We start from the raw sequence: 25,061 nt of genomic DNA, 5'->3' as shown, positions 1-25,061 counted from the left end.
ATTGACCCCTACTTGTATTTTTCCTCTTTGTTCTTTTGTGGAGTGCAGCAAGTGTACCATTGACTTCGACTCACCCTCAGCTCTAGTCAGTCTCCAGCACATCAGAGTTCAGGGTGAGCTATTATTTCTAGCTCGTACTGGATTCACTCATTCACGTCTTGATGTCTTTGAATTTCGGACATGGACCATCTTTTTACTTGTTTTGGCTTCTTAAATACTCTTAGACTTGGTAAATTTGAGAATAGATGTTCTTGATGTGATGACTTCCAGATTTTGGGGATGATAAGTATTAAGCTTTTAGAAACTTATTTAAATGGGTTGCTTAGTATCTTTTGGAGCTTCCGCATTATTTATATTATTATAGTTGCACTGTTGGTACATGTTGGGGTTTAGATGTGTTGGTTTGCCCACCTAAGGAGGTAAGTGTGGGTGCCACTCACGAATCATTTTGGGTCGTGACATGATCATTTTTGAGAAATCTCTTCACAATATCTTGGAATGGTTGAAAAAAGTATTCGTCCATGCTCCATCAAGATCTTCTTCACTATCTTCTTTGAAAACGTCCCTAGTAATAATATGATGCACTGACCACATTTTCTCGCTTATTAATCGCTGAATCTTGTCAAGTTGGTTACAAATTAACATACGAATATTTCGCTTGATACTTGAAATTAAAGCTTGAAGAATCATCTGCTTTGATGAATCATCTCCGTCTAAATTTGTTTCTTCCCTTAAATATCTGTCCATTCAGGGACACCGATGGACGGTCGGATTCCTTTGGTGTAATCTGCATCTGGAATGAAAATCTGTCGCACCTCATCCACTAGCCCTGCATGCAACACAAATTTAAGGAAGAGTTATATTTAGAAGAACATATATTTGATAACCAAAAGTATTATTAAGAAAATTATATAAGAAAAGTTTTTAGATAGCTACATCATAGTATATCTTGATTGATACATAAAATAATTACCAAAATTACCTACTTTGACCAGTTGATCAACCCTCATGTCAACTCTACGGTTCAAGACTGATTGCTCAACATCAATCCAAATAAAGCAACAATCATACTTATATTTGAACGTGAACACAGGATCTTCCACAAGCTTTTCAATATACGAATTTGACCCTCCAACAATAATTGGAACACGTTGAGTCTTCATGATTTTTTCCATATAGACGATAGCTTGCAAACAAAAATCTTCAGCTGTGAAGTTTGAATCTGGTTCAATTTCACCTAAGAAAATGTGATCACATTAACTTTCTCAGAATTGAAAGAAATAAATTTTTAATAGTAAAGTATATTTTTCACTACAATCTATAATTACTACTATAAAATTATCAAGGTAGTCATTTGATATAAGTATTCTTGAGAATAAACATATATACCTAACAAATAGTGTCGTACACCTTGTTTCTCAATGTGAGTGATCTTGTTTGTAACAATTTCAAGTCCCTTGTAAACTTGCATTTTATCCGAGTTGATTATTTTCCTCGAAAATAGGTGGCAAGTTCAACAGAGAGACGAGATTTTCCCATACCTGTGGCCCCCATTATGAAGATCACTTTCTTCTTGTTGAACTCTTCATTGTTGATGAAAGTATTCATTTTATCTACAAAAAATAATAATATTAGTTTAGAATAGCGAATTATAAAGTCAGACATTAAAAAATCTTGTAAATATAAAGCTAGAAAGTAGAAACCTTGCTTGACATAGAATATACTATCCAAAAATATAAATTTTACTTGATGGTGGATGTGAAAAAAATAAATTACATTCAGCTTTTATAGTAAGATCTTTTTGTGGACTTATTAATTGACATACCAATTTCATAATTACTGATATATTTTAGGATAAGAATGACTTTTTAAAATTTTATAGATATATAAACTTGAGTTTTGTTGATTAAAATTAAATATAGTTTAGGATAAAGTTAATAGGGTACGTTGTTAGGAGATCACGTAGAGCTGGGCTTTTATGGTAAAAAATTGATTTTTATAGACCTATTAATTAGTGTACCACCTTAAATTTTGGCGATTAAGCTTAAATTATTTTAGGATGACGTTTCTAGATGTATATTGTTATGAGATCACAAGTAGTTACAAAAGGATTGTACAAAGAACTCATTTATATTTCTGACGGAATATATTGAAATGATAATGAGTCAAATCTTACACTATTCATCAGCACGTCATAAGTGTTAGGTCTAATTCCATAAGAGGGAAGTGAATAATTATCGATAACTATTTCAATTATGAGTATTTATATTAACTTGTGCACCATATAATAATAGATAAGGACTTCATTGAATCAAGCGTCAATCACCGTGATAGAATTAGGTAGAATATATTCATTACCGATAGATTATAAATTTACTATGTTATCTTCTTTGTCTATGTAACTTTTTTAAGTATTGAGTTAAGAATTCTATTCTTCAAAATCCTTTTAGGGTGGAATCTTCCCGAACATTTATGGTGATTTATTATTTTATCACTCTATTAGCTTGACATTATGAGTGATCTCATGTAATTGTGTACGTACGTATTTGTATTAATATATATCAAATATAGAAGGCTTGGACTTGGACTTGGATCGAAACTTAAAATAAATATTTCATCTATAGATAAGAATTTTTTTTACAGACAAGAGTAACATATATGGAAATAAGGGTCATATAATACATATATATTTGTAATGCGATACAAACTTTACAAAATTGGTGAATAATAAAAGAGACCAAAATAGAAGATGGCGATAATGATAGTTTATGTACAATCAATAATAATATTGTGATGATAATTTTTGAGAAATCTCTTCACAATATCTTGGCATGGTTGCAAAAGAGTATTCGTCCACGCTTCGTCAAGATCTTCTTCTCTATCTTCTTTGAAAACGTCCAAAGCAATAATATGATGCACTGACCATTTTTTCTCGCTTATTAATCGTTGAATCTTTTCAAATAGGTTACAAATTAACATACGAGTATTTTATTTTATACTTGAAATTGAAGCTTGAAGAATCATCTGCTTTGATTCATCATCTCCGTCTAAATTTGTTTCTTCCCTTAAATATCTGTCCATTTCAGGGACACCGATGGACCGTCAGATTCCTTTGGTGTAATCTGCATCTGGAATGAAAATTTGTCGCACCTCATCCACAAGTCCTGCACGCAACACAAATTTAAAAAAGAGTTTTATTTAGAAGAACATATATATGATAACCAAAAGTATTGTTAAGAATATTATATAAGAAATGTTTTTAGATAGCTACATCATAGTATATCTTGATTGATACATAAAATAATTACCAAAATTACCTGCTTTGACCATTTGATCAACCCTCATGTCAACTCTACGGTTCAAGACTGATTGCTCAACATCAATCCAAATAAAGCAACAATCATACTTATATTTGAACATGAACACAGGATCTTCCACAAGTTTTTCAATATACGAATTTGACCCTCCAACAATAATTGGAACACGTTGAGTCTTCAGTATTTTTTCTATATAGACGATAGCTTGCAAACAAAAATCTTCCACTGTGAAGTCTGAATCTGGTTCAATTTCACCTTAGAAAATGTGATCAAATTAACTTTCTCAGAATTGAAAGAAATAAATTTTTAATAGTAAAGTATATTTTTCACTACAATCTATAATTACTACTATAAAATTATCAAGGTAGTCATTTGATATAAGTATTCTTGAGAATAAACATATATACCTAACAAATAGTGTCGTACACCTTGTTTCTCAATGTGAGTGATCTTGTTTGTAACAATTTCAAGTCCCTTGTAAACTTGCATTTTATCCGAGTTGATTATTTTCCTCGAAAATAGGTGGCAAGTTCAACAGAGAGACGAGATTTTCCCATACCTGTGGCCCCCATTATGAAGATCACTTTCTTCTTGTTGAACTCTTCATTGTTGATGAAAGTATTCATTTTATCTACAAAAAATAATAATATTAGTTTAGAATAGCGAATTATAAAGTCAGACATTAAAAAATCTTGTAAATATAAAGCTAGAAAGTAGAAACCTTGCTTGACATAGAATATACTATCCAAAAATATAAATTTTACTTGATGGTGGATGTGAAAAAAATAAATTACATTCAGCTTTTATAGTAAGATCTTTTTGTGGACTTATTAATTGACATACCAATTTCATAATTACTGATATATTTTAGGATAAGAATGACTTTTTAAAATTTTATAGATATATAAACTTGAGTTTTGTTGATTAAAATTAAATATAGTTTAGGATAAAGTTAATAGGGTACGTTGTTAGGAGATCACGTAGAGCTGGGCTTTTATGGTAAAAAATTGATTTTTATAGACCTATTAATTAGTGTACCACCTTAAATTTTGGCGATTAAGCTTAAATTATTTTAGGATGACGTTTCTAGATGTATATTGTTATGAGATCACAAGTAGTTACAAAAGGATTGTACAAAGAACTCATTTATATTTCTGACGGAATATATTGAAATGATAATGAGTCAAATCTTACACTATTCATCAGCACGTCATAAGTGTTAGGTCTAATTCCATAAGAGGGAAGTGAATAATTATCGATAACTATTTCAATTATGAGTATTTATATTAACTTGTGCACCATATAATAATAGATAAGGACTTCATTGAATCAAGCGTCAATCACCGTGATAGAATTAGGTAGAATATATTCATTACCGATAGATTATAAATTTACTATGTTATCTTCTTTGTCTATGTAACTTTTTTAAGTATTGAGTTAAGAATTCTATTCTTCAAAATCCTTTTAGGGTGGAATCTTCCCGAACATTTATGGTGATTTATTATTTTATCACTCTATTAGCTTGACATTATGAGTGATCTCATGTAATTGTGTACGTACGTATTTGTATTAATATATATCAAATATAGAAGGCTTGGACTTGGACTTGGATCGAAACTTAAAATAAATATTTCATCTATAGATAAGAATTTTTTTTACAGACAAGAGTAACATATATGGAAATAAGGGTCATATAATACATATATATTTGTAATGCGATACAAACTTTACAAAATTGGTGAATAATAAAAGAGACCAAAATAGAAGATGGCGATAATGATAGTTTATGTACAATCAATAATAATATTGTGATGATAATTTTTGAGAAATCTCTTCACAATATCTTGGCATGGTTGCAAAAGAGTATTCGTCCACGCTTCGTCAAGATCTTCTTCTCTATCTTCTTTGAAAACGTCCAAAGCAATAATATGATGCACTGACCATTTTTTCTCGCTTATTAATCGTTGAATCTTTTCAAATAGGTTACAAATTAACATACGAGTATTTTATTTTATACTTGAAATTGAAGCTTGAAGAATCATCTGCTTTGATTCATCATCTCCGTCTAAATTTGTTTCTTCCCTTAAATATCTGTCCATTTCAGGGACACCGATGGACCGTCAGATTCCTTTGGTGTAATCTGCATCTGGAATGAAAATTTGTCGCACCTCATCCACAAGTCCTGCACGCAACACAAATTTAAAAAAGAGTTTTATTTAGAAGAACATATATATGATAACCAAAAGTATTGTTAAGAATATTATATAAGAAATGTTTTTAGATAGCTACATCATAGTATATCTTGATTGATACATAAAATAATTACCAAAATTACCTGCTTTGACCATTTGATCAACCCTCATGTCAACTCTACGGTTCAAGACTGATTGCTCAACATCAATCCAAATAAAGCAACAATCATACTTATATTTGAACATGAACACAGGATCTTCCACAAGTTTTTCAATATACGAATTTGACCCTCCAACAATAATTGGAACACGTTGAGTCTTCAGTATTTTTTCTATATAGACGATAGCTTGCAAACAAAAATCTTCCACTGTGAAGTCTGAATCTGGTTCAATTTCACCTTAGAAAATGTGATCAAATTAACTTTCTCAGAATTGAAAGAAATAAATTTTTAATAGTAAAGTATATTTTTCACTAGAATCTATAATTACTACTATAAAATTATCAAGGTAGTCATTTGATATAAGTATTCTTGAGAATAAACATATATACCTAACAAATAGTGGCGTACACCTTGTTTCTCAGTGTGAGTAATCTTGATTGTAACAATTTCAAGTCCCTTGTAAACTTGCATTTTATCCGAGTTGATTATTTCTCCTCGAAAATGGGTGCCAAGGTCAACAGAGAGACAAGATTTTCCCGTTCCTGTGGCCCCTCTTATGAAGATCACTTTTCTTGTTGGACTCTTCATTGTTAATGAAAGTATACATTTTTTCTACAAAAAAATAATAATTAGTTTAGAATAGTGAATTCATAGTCAGAAATTAAAAAATCTTGTAAATATAAAGCTAGTAAGTAGAAACCTTGCTTGAATTGGAATATACTATCTAAAAATATAAAAATGTTTTGATGGTGGATGTCAAAAAAATAATAATTACATTCAGCTTTTATAGTAAAATCTTTTTGTGGACTTATTAATTGACATACCAGTTTCATAATTACTGATATATTTTAGGATTAGAATGACTTTTTAAAATTTTATAGATATATCAACTTGAATTTTGGTAATTAAAATTAAATATATTTTAGGATAAACTTATTAGTGTACTTTGTTAGGAGATCACATAGAGCTAGGCTTTTATGGTAATAATTTGATTTTTATAGACTTATTAATTAGTAACCAAATTAAATATATATAAATTCATATCTTTTAGAATAAGAATAGTTCATTAAAAAATTTAGAGATATGTCACCTTAAATTTTGGCGATTAAGCTTAAATTATTTTAGGATGACGTTTCTAGATGTATATTGTTATGAGATCACAAGTAGTTACAAAAGTATTGTACAAAGAACTCAATAATATTTATGACGGAATATATTCAAGTGTTAATGAGACAAATCTTACACTATTCATCAGCACATCATAAGTGTTAAGTCTAATTCCACATGAGGGAAGTGAACGATTATCGATACCTATTTCAATTACGAGTATTTATATTAACTTGTGCAGCATATAATAATAGATAAGTACTTCATTAAATCAAGCTTCAATCACCGTGATAGAACTAGGTAGAATATATTCATTACCGATAGATTATAAATTCACTATGTTATCTTCTTTGTCTATGTAACATTTTTAAGTATTGAGTTAAGAATTCTATTCTTCAAAATCCTTTTAGAGTGGAATCTTCCCGAACATTTATGGTGATATATTATTTTATTACTCTATTAGCTTGACATTATGAGTGATCTCAGGTAATTGTGTACGTACGTATTTGTATTAATATTTATTAAATATAGGAGGCTTGGACTTGGACTTGGATCGAAACATAAAATAAATATTTCATCTATAGATAAGAATTTTTTTACAGACAAGAGTAACATATATAGAAATAAGGGTCATATCATACATATATATTTGTAATGCGATACAAACTGTACAAAATTGGTTAAAAATAAAAGAGACCAAAATAGAAGATGGCGATAATGAGTTTATGTACAATCAATAATAATATTGTTGTAACGAACCGCTAGGTCGTTTTGAGAACTAGGACTATTTTGACTCCTTTTGAAAATTAAAAGGGGTTATTTTTTAACTATTCGAAGACTAAGAGTATTTAGTTGATAAAAGTTTTAGTGAAGAATTAATATAGTTAATAGTTAGTGGGTCATATCCATAATTCATTAATACCTTTTTACTTGACCCATTAATTGGTTTAGGTTAGTGGGATTAGTTTATTTATTTTGCTTAATCAACATTAGAAAGGCAGATAATAAAAGGGGGTTAGAAAACTACCTGGGCGGTGTGAATACAGAACGTGAGGAAACAAGCCAAAATCTTCAGGTAAGAAGCAATTTGGAGATTTTCTTTATTTTTATATGGATTATAGTGAATGTAAGGTAGATAGAAAGTTGATCCCTTATTCGTCTATTTATTATAATGAAAGTTTTGATAGGAAAATTGGCAGGGAACGATATATATAGTTTTTCATCGTGGTTGCCAGTTGTAGTATGTTGTTTTTGTTCCTATTATTATTAGAAGTGTAGCTGCTGTATGTAATGAAGTTGAGGAAGAATATTTGGGTTATGGGATTTTATCAATGGGAAGGGAAACGTGTTTTGGTTGTCCCTGAGGTCACAACTGGTTTGTAACCAGTGGTTTCTCCTATCAATTTATATCAATGATTTATTATAGTATCTATTTAGTTATTAATATATTAGGTACTTAGATCTATAGATATTGCATTATATTTTATTGTATTGTATTATATTGGATGGAATACTATGAGATTTATGAATCTTGGTAAGGTTAGACTTAACCTATATTTAAAATTTAGGAATACGAGACTTGACACGTATAGTTAACACTAAGATTTATAAACTTGAATATAAATTTTGGTGCAAGGGATTAAAACAATGTGCGGGAAGTGAATGTTCTCGTCTGGTCGAAATTAAGAACTAAGAAATATTGTCCGGTGCTATATATGTTGGCAACTGGCATTAAAATTATTCCTTCTTAATGTTAATGGCGTTATTCAATTTTATAGGAAAGGAATTAAGGCCAAATGGGTGCACTTTAGGTTATTTACTATAAAGAAACAATGGAGGTGGGAAATCATGAGAAAATTATGAGCCAATCATTGGCAATCAGATTTATAAGCCAATCATTTGGCAAGTGCCAATGATTAGCATTTGTTATAAAATTTCTGGGAATTGGTAGTCCTTTTTTTTTTGTTTTACAGATTGTCATGTTGCCTGCCCGTAGTGCAGATATAATATTGACCTGCTTCAGTCAAATATCGAATAAAGATTTGAGTTAAATATATTGAGGTAGATAATTAAATATTATTTGAATAGTGTTGTATGAATACCATTAAAATTATGATTTTTTGGAGAGAATAAGGTTCAAATTCTTGACTTGAAATTTAGCAAATATGATAATTTTGACATATAAATTATATCAAGATTTGGAGCTTGATTAGAGATATGAGTGGGTTTTAGAGTCTACGAACTCACTTACTTACGAATATTGCACAATTGGTAGATTGGGAACTTTCCGAAGCTTTGCGAAAAGGAAAGGAAAAGTCTTGAACATTGGTGAAACAAGTTCGGCATTTAAGGTATGTTAAGACTTTTTAGACTTGTTGAAGGACGTTTTCCTAATTAAAGATTAAAAATGAAATAGACAAAGGGGTAAGGCGAAAGATAAGGGTCTCGTATCAATGGTGTGACAGGCATTGGTACGAGTACCGGTGTTTATAAACGGAAAGTTACTACTATAGAATGTGAATTCTAATTTGAGATTTTGCCAAAACATATGGGCATTAGATGATATATTATTGACTTGAAATTTTGTGTGATTGTGTTTTATTTCTTTTACACCCGTATAGTTGTGAATATTGAGGTGGTTGTGTATTATGTCGATATTGATTGAGTGAGATGCATCATCATCCCCTTATTTTGAATTAATATTGTGTACATGCATTGACATGAGATTGAGTATAAGATGGGCACGTGGAGATCGTCCGTGCTGGGGATGGTAAGATGTTAAGATTGTAATTTGGGCACGTGGAGACCGTCCGTGCGGAATTTGTTTGATATTATGATGGTGCGTTGAGATCATCCGCACAGACACATGGAGATCGTCCGTGTCGGTATATGGATTCACGAGTCCCCCATGGGTCATGAGCTCTCGATTTATTTCCGAGGAGTATCATGTATATACGGTGAGTGAGTACGGGGTATTCTGAGATGATTCATTTCATGGTATTATATTGCATTGCATTTCATCACATCATTTATTTTATGATATTGTGTTTGTTTGATGTTTGATTACCTTTATTGATGAAACTTAAATAGTGAGTGTAAAATATATATACTTATATAATTTAAGAATTTAATTTTAAAACTCCAGTCACTACTTCTTTGTTGTCGGTCAATGAGACATACTGGGAACACGTGGTTTCGTACTCATACTACACTTGTTGCACTCTTTGTGGTGCAGATTTGATTCCGAGTAGGAGCACATCTCGTGGAGCAAATTAAGTCCGAGCTTGAAGTTCTTGGAGTAGTGGTGAGCTGCTTGGCTGTTCCATGGCCCACACCTCCCTCTATCTTTTATTTTTCTGTTATTAGTATTCAGACAGGATAGCCCTTATGTTAGATTAGTGATTTAGTTTCAGACTTGCATCGAATTTTAGAATCTCTTGTACTTAACACACCAATTCTTGGGGTGATATATTTTTATCTTCCGCATTTCGTACTTATAAGGAACTCAATGTTTGGAGATTCTTGCTAAGTGTTAGTCTTTTTACTCATTTGTTGGTTTAGTTGGGTTAATATGTTGGGTTGTTTTACCTATTGATTTGGAACATAGGTGCCATCACGACTTACAAATTTTAGTCGTGACAAATTTGGTATCAGAGCCCTAGGTTCATCGGTCTCCCAAGTACAAGAGCAATGTCTAGTAGAGTCTTGAGGATCGGTATGAAGACATCCATGTTTATCTTCGAGAGGCTATAGGACATATAGGAAATATTATGTCCTTTCATTCACTATCGTGCACACTTGACCTTGTAAAAATTCTAATCTTGATATCTCATTCTCTCTCAGATGGCGAGGAATTGTATATCGGCTAGTGGTGGCCAGGATCCTATTCCTGTTTCTGGGAACACTATCCGAGGTAGAGGTAGGGGACGAGCTTGAGGTCGGGGTAGGGGCCGCATTGCAGCACCTGTGGATGGTCAAGTACCAATAGCTACCTAGGGTCGTGATAGGACAATACCTCCTGATGCAGAGGTTATTCATGGGGATGTGCAAGATCGTGTCGAGGGGGATGGTCCAACTCTAGCTCCACCCAGTACTATTGTTCCCCAAGTGCTTCAAGATACCTTGGCTCGTATGTTAGGAATCCTAGAGGGGATGGCCCAGGCAGGAGCCTTGCCTGTCACTTCTGATGGCTCACAGACCCGTGTTGGAGGTCAAACTCCAGATCCGATAGTTGCTCCAGATTCTCAGACTCACAGGACTCAGCCAGCTGCCGCTGTAGCTCCTCATTTGGATATTATGGAGTTTCCAGATATGACATCACATTTGGTGAACAGGCCTTCTATGACCATTGATGAGCAAAAGATGTTTGGGAGGTTCAGACTAATGAATCCTCCTACTTATACTGGTGACTTAGCTGAGGATGCATATGAGTTTATAGTTAGTTGTCATGAGAGGTTGCATAATCTTAGATTAGTGGAGTCCCATGGAGTTGACTACACAGCGTTTCAGATGACCGACTCTGCTAAGCAGTGGTGGAGGGATTATATTAGTAGTAGGCCAGCTGGATCCCATCCACTATCCTGGACTCAGTTTACTCAGGTGTTTCTATCAAAATTTGTTCAACGCAGTGAGAGGGAGCGCAAGAGGGCCGAGTTTGAGGGTTTGCAGCAAAATGGTATGTCAGTTGCAGAGTATGAGGGTAAATTTCATGCCTTGGCTAGGCATGCTTCGATGATACTTCCCACAGAGGCTGAGAGAGTGAGGAGGTTTGTTAAGGGGTTGATTATTCCGATCCGTCTAGGAGTTTCTCAGGTTGCTGCTTCTGGTGTTTCATTCTAGAAAGTGGTAGATGCTGCTAAGGAGTTGGACATGATTCGGCATGAGGGATTTGAGGAGCGAGAGGGCAAGAGGACTTCTTATTCAGGTGATTATGGTGGTGCTCCACCTAGGAGTCGGGGTTACTTGGGCAGAGGTTGTCGCCCTCAGTCCAGCAGACCCATTCATGCTGCTATACCAGCATCTGAGGCTGGTTACGCTGGGCATAACTCTTCGAGCTCGGTGCATACTTCGCAGGGTTTATCTTCAAGACCTGTAGTTCGTGGAGGGCATTCTGGTCATTCAGGTTCCTCTCATCAGCCTGCGTCTCATAGGGGCTGCTTTGAGTATGGGGATATGGGATACTTTGTGAGAGACTGCCCTAGGACCAGACGTGGTGGCTTACATCAGGGTTCTCAGGCTTCGACTTCAAGGGCTGCACAACCTCCAGCTAGGGGTGGTGCACAGAATGGTAGAGGTGGTTCTCATTCAGGTAGAGGTGGTTCTCCTTCTGGTCGAGGTGGGGGTCGTGGAGGTTCACAATCTGATGGAGGTCGTTCTCACTGTTATGCTCTTCAGGGTAGGCCGGAGGCTGAGGCTTCAGATGCTGTTATCACATGTATTGTTCCGGTTTGTCATCGACCACCTACTGTATTATTTGATCCAGGCTCTACTTATTCTTATGTGTCCACGTATTTTGCTCCTAGTATGGATATATTATGTGAGTCTCTTTATTTGTCGATACGTGTTTCTACTCCTGTCGGGGATTCCATAGTTGTAGATCGAGTGTATCGATTATGTACTGTTACCTTGATGGGGTTTGACACTCATGCAGATTTAAAGGTCTTAAATATGATAGATTTTCATGTGATTCTCGGTATGGACTGGTTATCTTCTTACCACACAATTTTAAATTGTCAAGCCAGGACCATCACTTTAGCTATGCCTGGAAATCCTATAGTAGAATGGAGAGGTTCTCTTAGTCACATTTCTAAGGGTGTGATATCATTCCTTAAGGCTCATCAGTTGGTACAGAGAGGATTTTAAGCTTACTTGGCAGACATTCGAGATACTAGTGTTGAGACTCCTATGCTTGAGTCTATTCCAGTGGTGAGTGAATTTTCAGAGGTATTCCCGACCGATTTGCCAAGTCTTCCACCAGATCGTGATATTGATTTTTGTATTGATGTGGAGCCAGGCACTCGGCCTATTTCCATTCCTCCTTATCGTACGACACCGGCTGAATTGAAAGAGTTGAAGGAGCAGTTGCAGGATTTGTTGAGTATAGGTTTTATTAGACCAAGTGAATCTCCTTGGGGTGCTCTAGTGTTATTTGTAAAGAAGAAAGATTGATCTATGCGTATGTGTATTGACTATCGGCAGTTGAACAAGGTAACCATCAGAAATAAGTATCCGATGCCTCGTATTGATGATTTATTTGATCAGTTACAGGGTGCTTTAGTTTTCTCCAAAATTGACTTGAGATCTGGCTACCATCAGCTGAAGGTTAGGGCGGAGGATATTTCTAAGACGGCTTTTCAAACACGTTATGGTCATTACGAGTTTTTGGTGATGTCTTTCGGATTGACTAATGCCCCAGCAGCTTTTATGGACTTGATGAATGGAGTGTTCAGACCATATTTAGATTCCTTTGTTATTGTCTTCATAGATGATATATTGATATACCCACGTACTAAGGAGGAACATGAGCATCATTTGAGGATTGTTCTTGGGATTCCAAAGAAGAAGAAGCTTTATGCAAGGTTTTCAAAGTGTGAGTTTTGGCTTAGTTCGGTAGCATTCTTGGGACATGTAGTGTCCAAGGAGGGTATCATGGTGGATCCTAAGAAGATTGAGGCAGTTAGAGATTGGGTCAGACCTGCTTCAGTTACTGAGATTTGGAGTTTCTTGGGCCTTGCAGGTTATTATCGACGGTTTGTTGAGGGTTTCTCATCCATTGCATCTCCATTAACTAGACTGACACAGAAGGAGGTGACTTTTCAGTGGTTTGACGAATGTGAGGTTAGTTTCCAAAAGCTCAAGACTTTATTAACTACTGCTTCAATTTTGACCCTACCTGTGGAGGGAGAGGGTTTTGTTGTATATTGTGATGCTTCTTGGATTGGTCTTGGTTGTGTATTAATGCAGAAGGGAAAAGTTAAAGCTTATGCTTAGAGACAGTTGAAGGTTCATAAGAAGAATTATCCTATTCATGATTTAGAGTTGGCAGCTGTTGTGTTTGCATTGAAGATTTGGAGGCATTATCTTTATGGCGTGCATTGCGAGGTGTTCACGGATCATCGTAGTCTCCAATATATATTCAATCAGAGGGATCTAAATTTGAGGCAGTGGAGATGGTTGGAGTTGCTCAAGGACTACGATATGACTATTCTTTATCATCCAGGCAAGGCAAATGTTGTAGCAGATGCCTTGAGTCGGAAGGCGGTGAGTATGGGTAGTTTAGCCATGTTACAGGTTGGCGAGTGTCCTTTAGCTAGGGATTTCCAATCCTTGGCCAATAGTTTTGTGAGACATGATATTACAGAATCTGGTAAGGTGTTGGCTTATATGGAGGCTAGGTCATCCTTGTTGGAGCAGATTCGGGCTCAACAGTTTGATGATGGTGATTTATGTAAGATTAGGGACAAGGTGTTAAAAGGAGAAGCCAAGACTGCAATTCTTGATAGTGAAGGAGTTTTGAGAATTAAAGGTCGTATCTGTGTTCCTCGTACAAGTGATTTGACTAGATTAATCATGGAGGAGGCTCATAGTTTGAGGTACACTATTCATCCGGGGGCTACTAAGATGTATCGTGACTTGAAGAACACTATTTGTGGTGTCGTATGAAAAGGGACATAGTAGATTTTGTATCTTAATGTTTGAATTGTCAGCAAGTGAAGTATGAACACCAAAAGCCTGGAGGTATGACTCAGAGGATGCCCATACCTGAGTGGAAGTGGGAGCGCATTGCTATGGACTTTATGGTAGAGTTGCCACGTACCTTGGGTAAGTTTGATGCTATATGGGTCATCGTGGATCGACTGACTAAGTCTGCACACTTTGTACCAGTTCAGACTACCTATAACTTAGAGAAGTTAGCCAAGATCTATATTCGGGAGATAGTTCGGTTGCATGGGGTTCCTATATCTATTATTTCAGATCGTGGCACCCAATTTACATCTCATTTCTGGCGGTCTATGCAGAAAGAGTTGGGTACTCGGGTGGATCTTAGTACAGCCTTCCACCCTCAGACTGATGGTCAGTCTGAACGGACTAGTCAGGTTCTTAAGGACATGTTGCGAGCATGTGTGATTGACTTTATCAGTCACTGGGATCAATTCTTGACATTAGCGGAATTTGCTTACTATAATAGTTATCATTCGAGCATCGAGATGGCACCATTTGAGGCTCTGTATGGTAGGAGATGTCGATCTCCAATTGGCTGGTTTGATGCATTTGAGGTTAGACCATGGGGTACAGATTTGTTGAGGGAGTCTTTGGACAAGGTCAAGTTGATCCAAGATAGACTTCTCATGGCTCAAAGCAGGCAAAGGAGTTACGCAGATAGGAAGGTTCGTGATTTGGAGTTTATGGTTGGAGAGAGGGTTCTACTTAAGGTTTCACCCATGAAGGGTGTGATGAGATTTGGAAAGAAGGGCAAGTTGAGTCCAAGGTACATTGGTCCTTTCGAGATTGTGGAGCGTATTGGTGAGGTGGCATATCAGCTGGCTATGCCACCTGGGTTGTCAGGTGTCCATCCTGTATTTCATATATCAATGCTTAAGAAGTATCATCAGGGTGGTGATCATGTGATTCAATGGGATTCCGTGTTACCTTATCAAAATTTGACTTTTGAGGAAGAGCCGATCACTATTTTGGATAGGCAAATTCGGAAGCTGAGGTCCAAGGATATTGCTTCAGTAAAGGTTCAGTGGAAGCATCGTCCAGTGGAGGAGGCTACATGGGAGACAGAGTCAGACATGAGGAGTAAATATCCTTATCTCTTTGAGTGTTCAGGTTAGCTCTTTTCTTTCCCGTTCGAGGATGAACGTTTGTTTAAGTGGTAGGTGATGTAACGACCCGCTAGGTCATTTTGAGAACTAGGACTATTTCGACTCCTTTTGAAAATTAGAAGGGGTTATTTTTAAAATATTCGAAGACTAAAAGTATTTAGTTGATAAAATTTTTAGTGAAGAATTAATATAGTTACTAGTTAGTGGGTAATATCCATAATTCATTAATACCTTTTTACCTGACCCATTAATTGATTTAGGTTAGTGGGATTAGTTTATATATTTTGCTTAATCAACATTAGAAAGGCAGAAAATAAAAGGGGGTTAGAAAACTGCCTGGGCGGTGTGAATACAGAACGTTAGGAAACCAGCCAAAATCTTCAGGTAAGAAGCAATTTGGAGATTTTCTTTATTTTTATATGGATTAAAGAGAATGTAAGGTAGATATAAAGTTGATCCCTTATTCGTCTATTTATTATAATGAGGGGTTTGATAGGAAAATTGGCAGGGAACGATATATATAGTTTTTCTTCGTGGTTGTCAGTTGGAGTATGTTGTTTTTGTTCCTATTATTATTAGAAGTGTAGCTGCTGTATGTAATGAAGTTGAGGAAGAATATTTGGGTTATGGAATTTTATCAATGGGAAGGGAAACTTGTTTTGGTTGTCCCTGAGGTCACCACTGGTTTGTAACCAGTGGTTTCTCCTATCAATTTATATCAATGATTTATTATAGTATAGATTTAGTTATTAATATATTAGGTACTTAGATCTATAGATATTTCATTATATTTTATTGACTTGTATTATATTGGATGGAATACTATGAGATTTATGAATCTTGGTAAGGTTAGACTTAACCTATATTAAAAATTTAGGAATACGAGACTTGACACGTATAGTTAACACTAAGATTTATGAACTTGATTATAAATTTTGGTGCAAGGGATTAAAACAATGTGTGGGAAGTGAATGTTCTCGTCTGGTCGAAATTAAGAACTAAGAAATATTGTTTGGTGCTATATATGTTGGCAACTGGCATTAAAATTATTCCTTCTTAATGTTAATGGCGTTATTCAATTTTATAGAAAAGGAATTAAGGCCAAATGGGTGCACTTTAGGTTATTTACTATTAAGAAACAATGGAGGTGGGAAATCATGAGAAAATCATGAGCCAATCATTGGCAATCAGATTTATAAGCCAATCATTTGGCAAGTGCCAATGATTGGCATTTGTTATAAAATTTCTGGGAATTGGTAGTCTTTTTTTTTGTTTTACAGATTGTCACGTTGCCTGCCCATAGTGCAGATATAATATTGACCTGCTTCAGTCAAATATCGAATAATGATTTGAGTTAAATATATTGAGGTAGATAATTAAATATTATTTGTATAGTGTTGTATGAATACCATTAAAATTATGATTTTTTGGAGAGATTTAGATTCAAATTCTTGACTTGAAATTTAGCAAATATGATAATTTTGGCATATAAATTATATCAAGATTTGGAGCTTGATTAGAGATATGAGTGGGTTTTAGAGTCTACTAACTCATTTACTTACAAATATTGCACAATTGGTAGATCGAGAACGTTCCGAAGCTTTGCGAAAAGGAAAGGAAAAGTCTTGAACATTGGTGAAACAAGTTCGGCATTTAAGGTATGTTAAGACTTTTTAGACTTGTTGAAGGACGTTTTCCTAATTAAAGATTAAAAATAAAATAGACAAAGGGGTAAGGCGAAAGATAAGGGTCTCGTATCAATGGTGTGACAGGCATTGGTACGAGTACCAGTGTTTATAAATGGAAAGTTACTACTATAGAATGTGGATTGTAATTTGAGATTTTGCCAAAACATATGGGCATTAGATGATATATTATTGACTTGAAATTTTGTGTGATTGTGTTTTTTTTACACCCGTATATTTGTGAATATTGAGGTGGTTGTGTATTATGTCGATATTGATTGAGTGAGATGCATCATCATCCCCTTATTTTGAATTAATATTGTGTACATGCATTGACATGAGATTGAGTATAAGATGGGCACGTAGAGATCGTCCGTACTGGGGATGGTAAGATGTTAAGATTGTAATTTGGGCACGTGGAGACCGTCCGTGCGGAATTTGTTTGATATTATGATGGTGCGTTGAGATCATCCGCACAGACACGTGGAGATCGTCCGTGTCGGTATATGGACTTCGCGAGTCCCCCATGGGTCATGAGTTCTCGATGTATTTCTGAGGAGTATCATGTATATACGGTGAGTGAGTACGGGGTATTCTGAGCCGATTCATTTCATGGTATCATGTTGCATTGGATTTCATCACATCATTTATTTTTGATGATTATGTGTTTGTTTGATGTTTGGAAGGTATTTGATGTTTTATTACCTTTATTGATGAAACTAAAATAGTGAGTGTAATATATATATACTTATATAATTTAAGAATTTTTTTTTAAAATTCCCGTAACTACTTCTTTGTTGTCGGTCAATGAGACATACTGGGTACATGTGGTTTCATACTCATACTACACTTGTTGCACCCTTTGTGGTGCAGATTCGATTCCGAGTAGGAGAACATCTCGTGGAGCAAATTAAGTCCGAGCTTAAAGTTCTTGGAGTTGTGGTGAGCTGCTTGGCTGTTCCGTGGCCCACACCTCCCTCTATCTTTTATTTATTCTGTTATTAGTATTCAGACAGGATAACCCTTATGTTAGATTAGTGATTTAGTTTCAGACTTGCATCGAATTTTAGAAGCTCTTGTACTTAAGACACCAATTCTTGGGGTGATATATTTTTATCTTCCGCATTGCGTACTTATAAGGAACTCAATGTTTGGAGATTCTTGCTAAGTGTTACTCTTTTTACTCATTTGTTGGATTAGTTGAGTTAATATGTTGGGTTGGCTTACCTATTGGTTGGGAACATAGGTGTCATCACGACTTGCAAATTTGGGTCGTGACAATTGTGATGATCATTTTTGAGAAATCTCTTCACAATATCTTGGCATGGTTGCAAAACAGTATTCGTCCATGCTTCGTCGAGATTTTCTTCTCTATCTTCTTTGAAAATGTTCGTAGCAATAATATGATGCAGTGACCACATTTTCTCGCTAATTAATCGTTGAATCTTGTCAAGTTGGTTACAAATTAACATACGAGTATTTCGCTTGATACTTGAAATTGAAGCTTGAAGAATCATCCGCTTTGATTCATCATCTCCGTCTAAATTTGTTTCTTCCCTTAAATATTTGTCCATTTCAGGGACACCGATGGACCGTCGGATTCCTTTGGTGTAATCTGCATCTGCATCTGCAATGAAAATTTGTCGCACCTCATCTACTAGTCCTGCATGCAACACAAATTTAAAGAAGAGTTTTATTTAGAAGATCATACATTTGACAACCAAAAATATTATTAAGAAAATTATATAAGAAATTTTTTTAGATAGCTACATCATAGTATATCTTGATTGATACATAAAATAATTACCAAAATACCCGCTTTGACCATTTGATCAACCCTCATGTCAACTCTACAGTTCAAGACTGATTGCTCAACATCAATCCAAATAAAGCAACAATCATACTGATAATTGAACATGAACACAGGATCTTCCACAAGTTGTTCAATATACGAATTTGACCCTCCAACAATAATTGGAACACGTTGAGTCTTCAGTATTTTTTCTATATACACGATAGCTTGCAAACAAAAATCTTCCGGTGTGAAGTCTGAATCTGGTTCAATTTCACCTAAGAAAATGTGATAAAATTAACTTTCTCAGAATTGAAAGAAATAAATTTTTAATAGTAAAGTATATTTTTCACTAGAATCTATAATTACTACTATAAAATTATCAAGGTAGTCATTTGATATAAGTATTCTTGAGAATAAACATATATACCTAACAAATAGTGTCGTACACCTTGTTTCTCAGTGTGAGTAATCTTGTTTGTAACAATTTCAAGTCCCTTGTAAACTTGCATTTTATCCGAGTTGATTATTTCTCCTCGAAAATGGGTGGCAAGGTCAACAAAGAGACGAGATTTTCCCGTTCCTGTGGCCCCCATTATGAAGATCACTTTCTTCTTGTTGGACTCTTCATTGTTGATGAAAGTATACATTTTTCAACAAAAAAATAATAATAATTAGTTTAGAATAGTAAATTCAAAGTCAGAAATTAAAAAATCTTGTAAATATAAAGCTAGCAAGTAGAAACCTTGCTTGACGTGGAATATACTATCTAAAAATATAAAATTTTCTTGATGGTGGATGTCAAAAAAAAAATTACATTCAGCTTTTATAGTAAAATATTTTTGTGGACTTATTAATTGACATACCAATTTCATAATTACTAATATATTTTAGGATAAGAATGACTTTTTAAAATTTTATAGATATATCAACTTGAATTTTGGTAATTAAAATTAAATATATTTTAGGATAAAGTTATTAGTGTACGTTGTTAAGAGATCACATAGAGCTGGGCTTTTATGGTAATAATTTGATTTTTATAGACTTATTAATTAGTAAACCAAATTAAATATACATAAATTCATATCTTTTAGAATAAGAATAGTTCATTAAAAAATTAAGAGATATGTCACCTTAAATTTTGGCGATTAAGCTTAAATTATTTTAGGATAACGTTTCTAGATGTATATTGTTATGAGATCACAAGTAGTTACAAAAGGATTGTACAAAGAACTCAATAATATTTATGACGGAATATATTCAAGTGATAATGAGTCAAATCTTACACTATTCATCAACACATAATAAGTGTTAAGTCTAATTCCATATGAGGGAAGTGAACAATTATCGATAACTATTTCAATAACGAGTATTTATATTAACTTGTGCACCATATAATAATAGATAAGGACTTCATTGAATCAAGCTTCAATCACCGTTATAGAATTAGGTTGAATATATTCATTACCGATAGATTATAAATTTACTATGTTATCTTCTTTGTCTATGTAACATTTTTAAGTATTGAGTTAAGAATTCTATTCTTTAAAATCCTTTTAGAGTGGAATCTTCCCGAACATTTATGGTGATTTATTATTTTATCACTCTATTAGCTTGACATTATGAGTGATCTCATGTAATTGTGTACGTACGTATTTGTATTAATGTATATTAAACATAGAAGGCTTGGACTTGGACTTGGATCTGTCACGACCCAAAATGGGCCGGGAGTGGCACCCACACTTACCCTCCTATGTGAGCGAACCAATCAATATAAATCCAAACATTTCGAATATAATAACACAATATAATGTGGAAGACTTAAACTCATTAATGAAAATCAATTAAATAACTTCTAAAAACTCGACAACTATTATTATCCCCAAAATCTGGAAGTCATCATCACAAGAACATCTATCCTCTAATTACTAAGACTAAGAGTATCTAAGAAACTAAACATAAATAAAAAGCTAGTCCATGCCGGAACTTCAAGGCATCAAGACATGAAGAGAAAGATCTAGTCCAAGCTAGAAGCATTAGCTCACCCTGAAATTCGGTGTAATGAAGACTGGCTAGAGTTGCGGTTGAGTTGAAGATGACGGTACGTTTGCTGCACTCCACAAATAATAAAGAAAAACAATTACAAGTAGGGGTCAGTATAACCACAAGTACTGAGTAGATATCATCGGCCAACTCAAAATAGAAAACAATATATATCAAGTAGTAATATAAAATCAACTACATTACTCAACATGTAGCAACAACAAGTACTATAATCGTTATTAAGTACCACCAAGTTCACACATGAGGACTCAAGCCTCACTACCATACTCATTTGGGAATTAGGTTCATTAGATTGAGTATATTAACATCTTTCAAGATTCATCACCTTTATTCTTGTGTCGGTACGTGACACTCCGCTCCCCTACTACTACGTGTCGGAACGTGACACTCCGATCCCCTAGTTCTACGTGTCGGTTTGTGACACCCGATCCCCTAATTCTACGTGTCGGTTCGTGACACCCGATCCCCTAATTTTACATGTCGGTTCGTGACACCCGAACCCCTAATTCTACGTGTCGGTTCGTGACACCCGATCCCCTAATTCTACGTGTCAGTTCGTGACACCCGATCCCCTAATTCTACGTGTCGGTTTGTGACACACAATCCACTAATCTCATTACTTTAGTTCATCAAGCCTTCTTTTATACCAAGGCATCATCAATAACAAGGGGTTTTCAAGATTTGGGAGTCAATAACTTCATCATGCTTATTTCATCACAATTTTATAATCACATTCATGCAAGCATACAATTAAGCATATAGAAGACTTTACAATACAACCCAACACATATCATTCGCCATTAAGAGTTAAGTACGAATAGTATAAAAACCATAACCTACCTCCACCGAAGATTCATGATCAAGCAAGCAATTTCCTCAAGATCTTTGCTTTCCTCTTCCTTCCTCTCTCTCGAGATCGTTTCTCCCTCTCTTTCTGTTCTTTTCTTTTTCTTATTCAAACCCTCTTTCTTTTACCCTAATTAACATATAATTAAGTATGAAAGATGATGAATTTGACCCATTAATTAATTCAAGGTTATCTCTTTTAACCCTCAAGTAGTTAAATTATTAACATTAACCCACTAAATTTATAATTATAGCAGGAATAGTCCAAAACGCCCCCTTAAAACATTTAGAGAAATCCGACTCAGCCTGGGATTACGCAGTCTGTGACAGGCCGTCGTGCCTGCGATGGTCCGTCCTGCTGCTTCCGTCATGGAGTTCAGAGACTGAAATTTACTGAAGAGTCTGTGACGGCCCGTCATGCCTGTGACGGTCCGTTCTGTCACTTCGTCACGAAGTTCAGAGAGTCGATTTCAGTACCCAATTTTCAGAATTCTAAGTATTTTGGAACGAGACACCCTCGACGGTCCGTCGTGCCTACGACGGTCCGTCGTGGGGTCCCGTCAACCAAGACAACTTTTCTAGAATTAAAATCTGCTGCTCAAAACGACTAAACAGGTCGTTACAATAGATACCAATTTACCCATCGTTCGTCCCCAAACGATCACAAGAAGAAAAAAAAGGGCAAAATTGAGTACCTGAATCTGTAAACAGGTGTGGGTATCTTTCTCGCATATCAACCTCCTTCTCCCAAGTGGACTCTTCAACGGGTCGATTCTTCCATTGAACTTTGATGGATGCAATCTCCCTTGATCTGAACTTGCGAATTTCTCTATCTAGAATGGCAATACGCTCCTCCTCGTGAGTCAAATTCCCATCAAGAAGAACTGAATCCCAACGAATGATGTAGTTTCCATCCTTATGGTATCTTTTCAACATAGACACATGAAATACCGGATGCACTCCGGACATTCCTGGTGGCAAGGCTAATTCATAAGCCACCTCCCCTACTCGCTTAAGTACTTCAAATGGTCCAATATACCTTGGTCTTAGCTTACCTCTTTTTCCAAACCGCATCACCCCTTTCATGGGCGAAACCTTCAGTAAGACTTGCTCACCCTCCATGAACTCCAAGTCTCTAACCTTTCGATCTGCATATTCCTTTTGCCTGCTTTGAGCCGCTAAAAGCTTTTCTTGAATAGATTTCACCTTCTCTAATGAATCCCTCAAGAGATCAGTACCCCAAGGTCTAACTTCAAATGCATCAAACCAACCAATGGGAGACCTACATCTTCTCCCATACAATGCCTCGAATGGATCCATATCAATACTTAAGTGATAGCTATTGTTGTATGAGAACTCTGCTAAGGGTAAGAAGTTATCCAATAGCCTCCAAATTCTATCACACATGCACGAAGCATATCCTCCAACACTTGAATTGTTCGCTCAGACTGACCATCGGTCTGAGGGTGAAATGCAGTACTAAGGTCCAACCTAGCACCTAATTCAGCATGCAATGTTCTCCAAAACTTAGAAGTAAACTGCGTACCTCTATCTTATATGATGGAGAGTGGAACTCCATGTAATCGAACAATTTCTGAGATGTAAATTTTGGCTAACTTCTCTGCATTATAAGTCACCTTGACCGGAATGAAATGAGCAGACTTAGTTAATATGTCCACAATTACCCAAATAGAGTCAAACATCCCCAATGTTCTTGGAAGACCAACCACGAAGTCCATTGCAATTCTCTCCCACTTCCGTTCAGGAATGGGCATTCTCTGAAGTGTTCCTCCGAGCCTCTGGTGTTCATACTTTACTTTCTGAAAATTTGGACATTTGGCAACAAAATCAACAATGTCGCGCTTCATTCTACTCCACCAAAAGTGTTGCTTTAGGTCACAGTACATCTTGGATGCACCAGGGTGTATAGAATATCCGGAACTATGAGCCTCTGTAAGAATAGTATGGATCAAATCATCAACATGGGGCACACATACCCTTCCCTTAATTCTAAAAACACCTTCCTCATCCATTATTACTTCTTTAGCCTCTCCTCGCAACACCATATCCCAAATTCGGCTTAGTTTCTCATCATCAAACTGTTTTCCCTTGATCTTGTCAAGAAAAGAAGATCTCGCCTCCACACTAGCCAAAAATCCTCTTTTCTCATTCACTTCTAACCTCATAGAGTTGTTAGCCAGAGTCTGAACCTCTCTAGCCAATGGACGTCTAGAAACTTGCAAGTGGACTAGACTTCCCATGCTCCCTACCTTTCTACTTAAGGCATCTACCACAACATTAGCCTTTCTCGGATGATACAAGATAGTGATATCGTAGTCCTTCAGTAGTTCCATCCATCTCCTCTGTCTCATATTCAAATCTTTTTGAGTAAAGACATACTGTAAGGCTACGATGATCTGTGTACACTTCACACTTAACCCCATATAGATAGTGCCTCCATTGCTTTAAGGCAAACACTAACGCAGCCAATTCCAAATCATGGGTCAGATAATTACGTTCGTGCACCTTTAATTGTCTTGAAGCATAAGCAATTATGTTCTTCTCTTGCATTAGCACTGCACCCAAACCCGAATAGGATGCATCACAATAGACAATGAAATTCTTACCTTCCACTGGCAGGGTAAGGATTGGAGCAGTAGTCAACAAGGTCTTGAGTTTCTGAAAGCTTTCCTCACATTCGTCCGACCATACAAATGGAACATTCTGCTTAGTCAAGTTCGTCAATTGGGAAGCAATGGAAGAGAATCCCTTGACAAATCGACGGTAATAGCTATCTAAACAAACAAAGCTCCTTATTTCGGACACATTAGTAGGTCTTACCCAATTCTTCACTGTCTCAATCTTAGAAGGATCCACCATCACCCCATCCTTAGAAACCACATGCCACAAGAAGGACACTGCATCTAGCCAAAACTCACACTTGGAGAATTTGGCATAAAGCTTTTTCTCCCTCAACATTTCCAATACAATTCTCAAGTGCTCCTCATGTTCCTTCTTGCCTTTTGAGTATACTAATATATCATCAATAAATACGATCACAAAGAGATC

The 25,061-nt window shown here is 35.5% G+C and overlaps 1 protein-coding gene, 1 long non-coding RNA gene and 3 pseudogenes across 2 annotated transcripts; 1 reads left to right on the top strand and 4 right to left on the bottom strand.

The window, feature by feature from the left end:
* Window positions 1-483: 483 nt before the first annotated feature.
* Window positions 484-1,608, bottom strand: LOC138337067 (adenylate isopentenyltransferase 5, chloroplastic-like; annotated as a pseudogene).
* A 1,380-nt stretch (window positions 1,609-2,988) lies between these two features.
* Window positions 2,989-3,943, bottom strand: LOC138338008 (adenylate isopentenyltransferase 5, chloroplastic-like; annotated as a pseudogene).
* A 1,380-nt stretch (window positions 3,944-5,323) lies between these two features.
* LOC109120894 (adenylate isopentenyltransferase 5, chloroplastic-like) lies at window positions 5,324-6,258 on the bottom strand (annotated as a pseudogene).
* Window positions 6,259-7,787: 1,529 nt separating this feature from the next.
* On the top strand, window positions 7,788-10,255 carry LOC138337766 (uncharacterized). The gene is made up of 3 exons (XR_011211173.1): window positions 7,788-7,852; window positions 9,053-9,128; window positions 10,013-10,255. It is a non-coding gene; the product is annotated as an uncharacterized lncRNA (long non-coding RNA).
* Window positions 10,256-18,513: 8,258 nt separating this feature from the next.
* LOC101265662 (adenylate isopentenyltransferase 5, chloroplastic-like) lies at window positions 18,514-19,732 on the bottom strand. Its single transcript, XM_004245288.2, has 3 exons — window positions 19,513-19,732; window positions 19,106-19,360; window positions 18,514-18,953 (listed from the first exon to the last, which is right to left on the bottom strand). Exons 1-3 carry the CDS (start codon window positions 19,730-19,732, stop codon window positions 18,514-18,516), a joined length of 915 nt encoding a protein of 304 aa, XP_004245336.2.
* Between the last annotated feature and the right edge of the window lie 5,329 nt (window positions 19,733-25,061).

The sequence above is a fragment of the Solanum lycopersicum genome, chromosome 8 (genome assembly GCF_036512215.1).
Source record: "Solanum lycopersicum chromosome 8, SLM_r2.1".
Lineage (NCBI taxonomy): Eukaryota > Viridiplantae > Streptophyta > Magnoliopsida > Solanales > Solanaceae > Solanum > Solanum lycopersicum.
Note: the sequence above shows the minus strand (reverse complement) of the source record. Positions and strands in the feature narration are given on the sequence as shown.

What these genes read in the sequence shown, in the direction of transcription:
- LOC101265662 (XM_004245288.2), bottom strand. Translation starts at nt 19,732, where the DNA reads ATGTATACTTTCATCAACAATGAAGAGTCCAACAAGAAGAAAGTGATC. An exon ending in TGTACGACACTATTTGTTAG is followed by an intron (nt 19,361 to 19,512) that starts GTATATATGTTT and finishes ACATTTTCTTAG; the next exon opens with GTGAAATTGAACCAGATTCA. An exon ending in TGATCAAATGGTCAAAGCGG is followed by an intron (nt 18,954 to 19,105) that starts GTATTTTGGTAA and finishes TGTTGCATGCAG; the next exon opens with GACTAGTAGATGAGGTGCGA.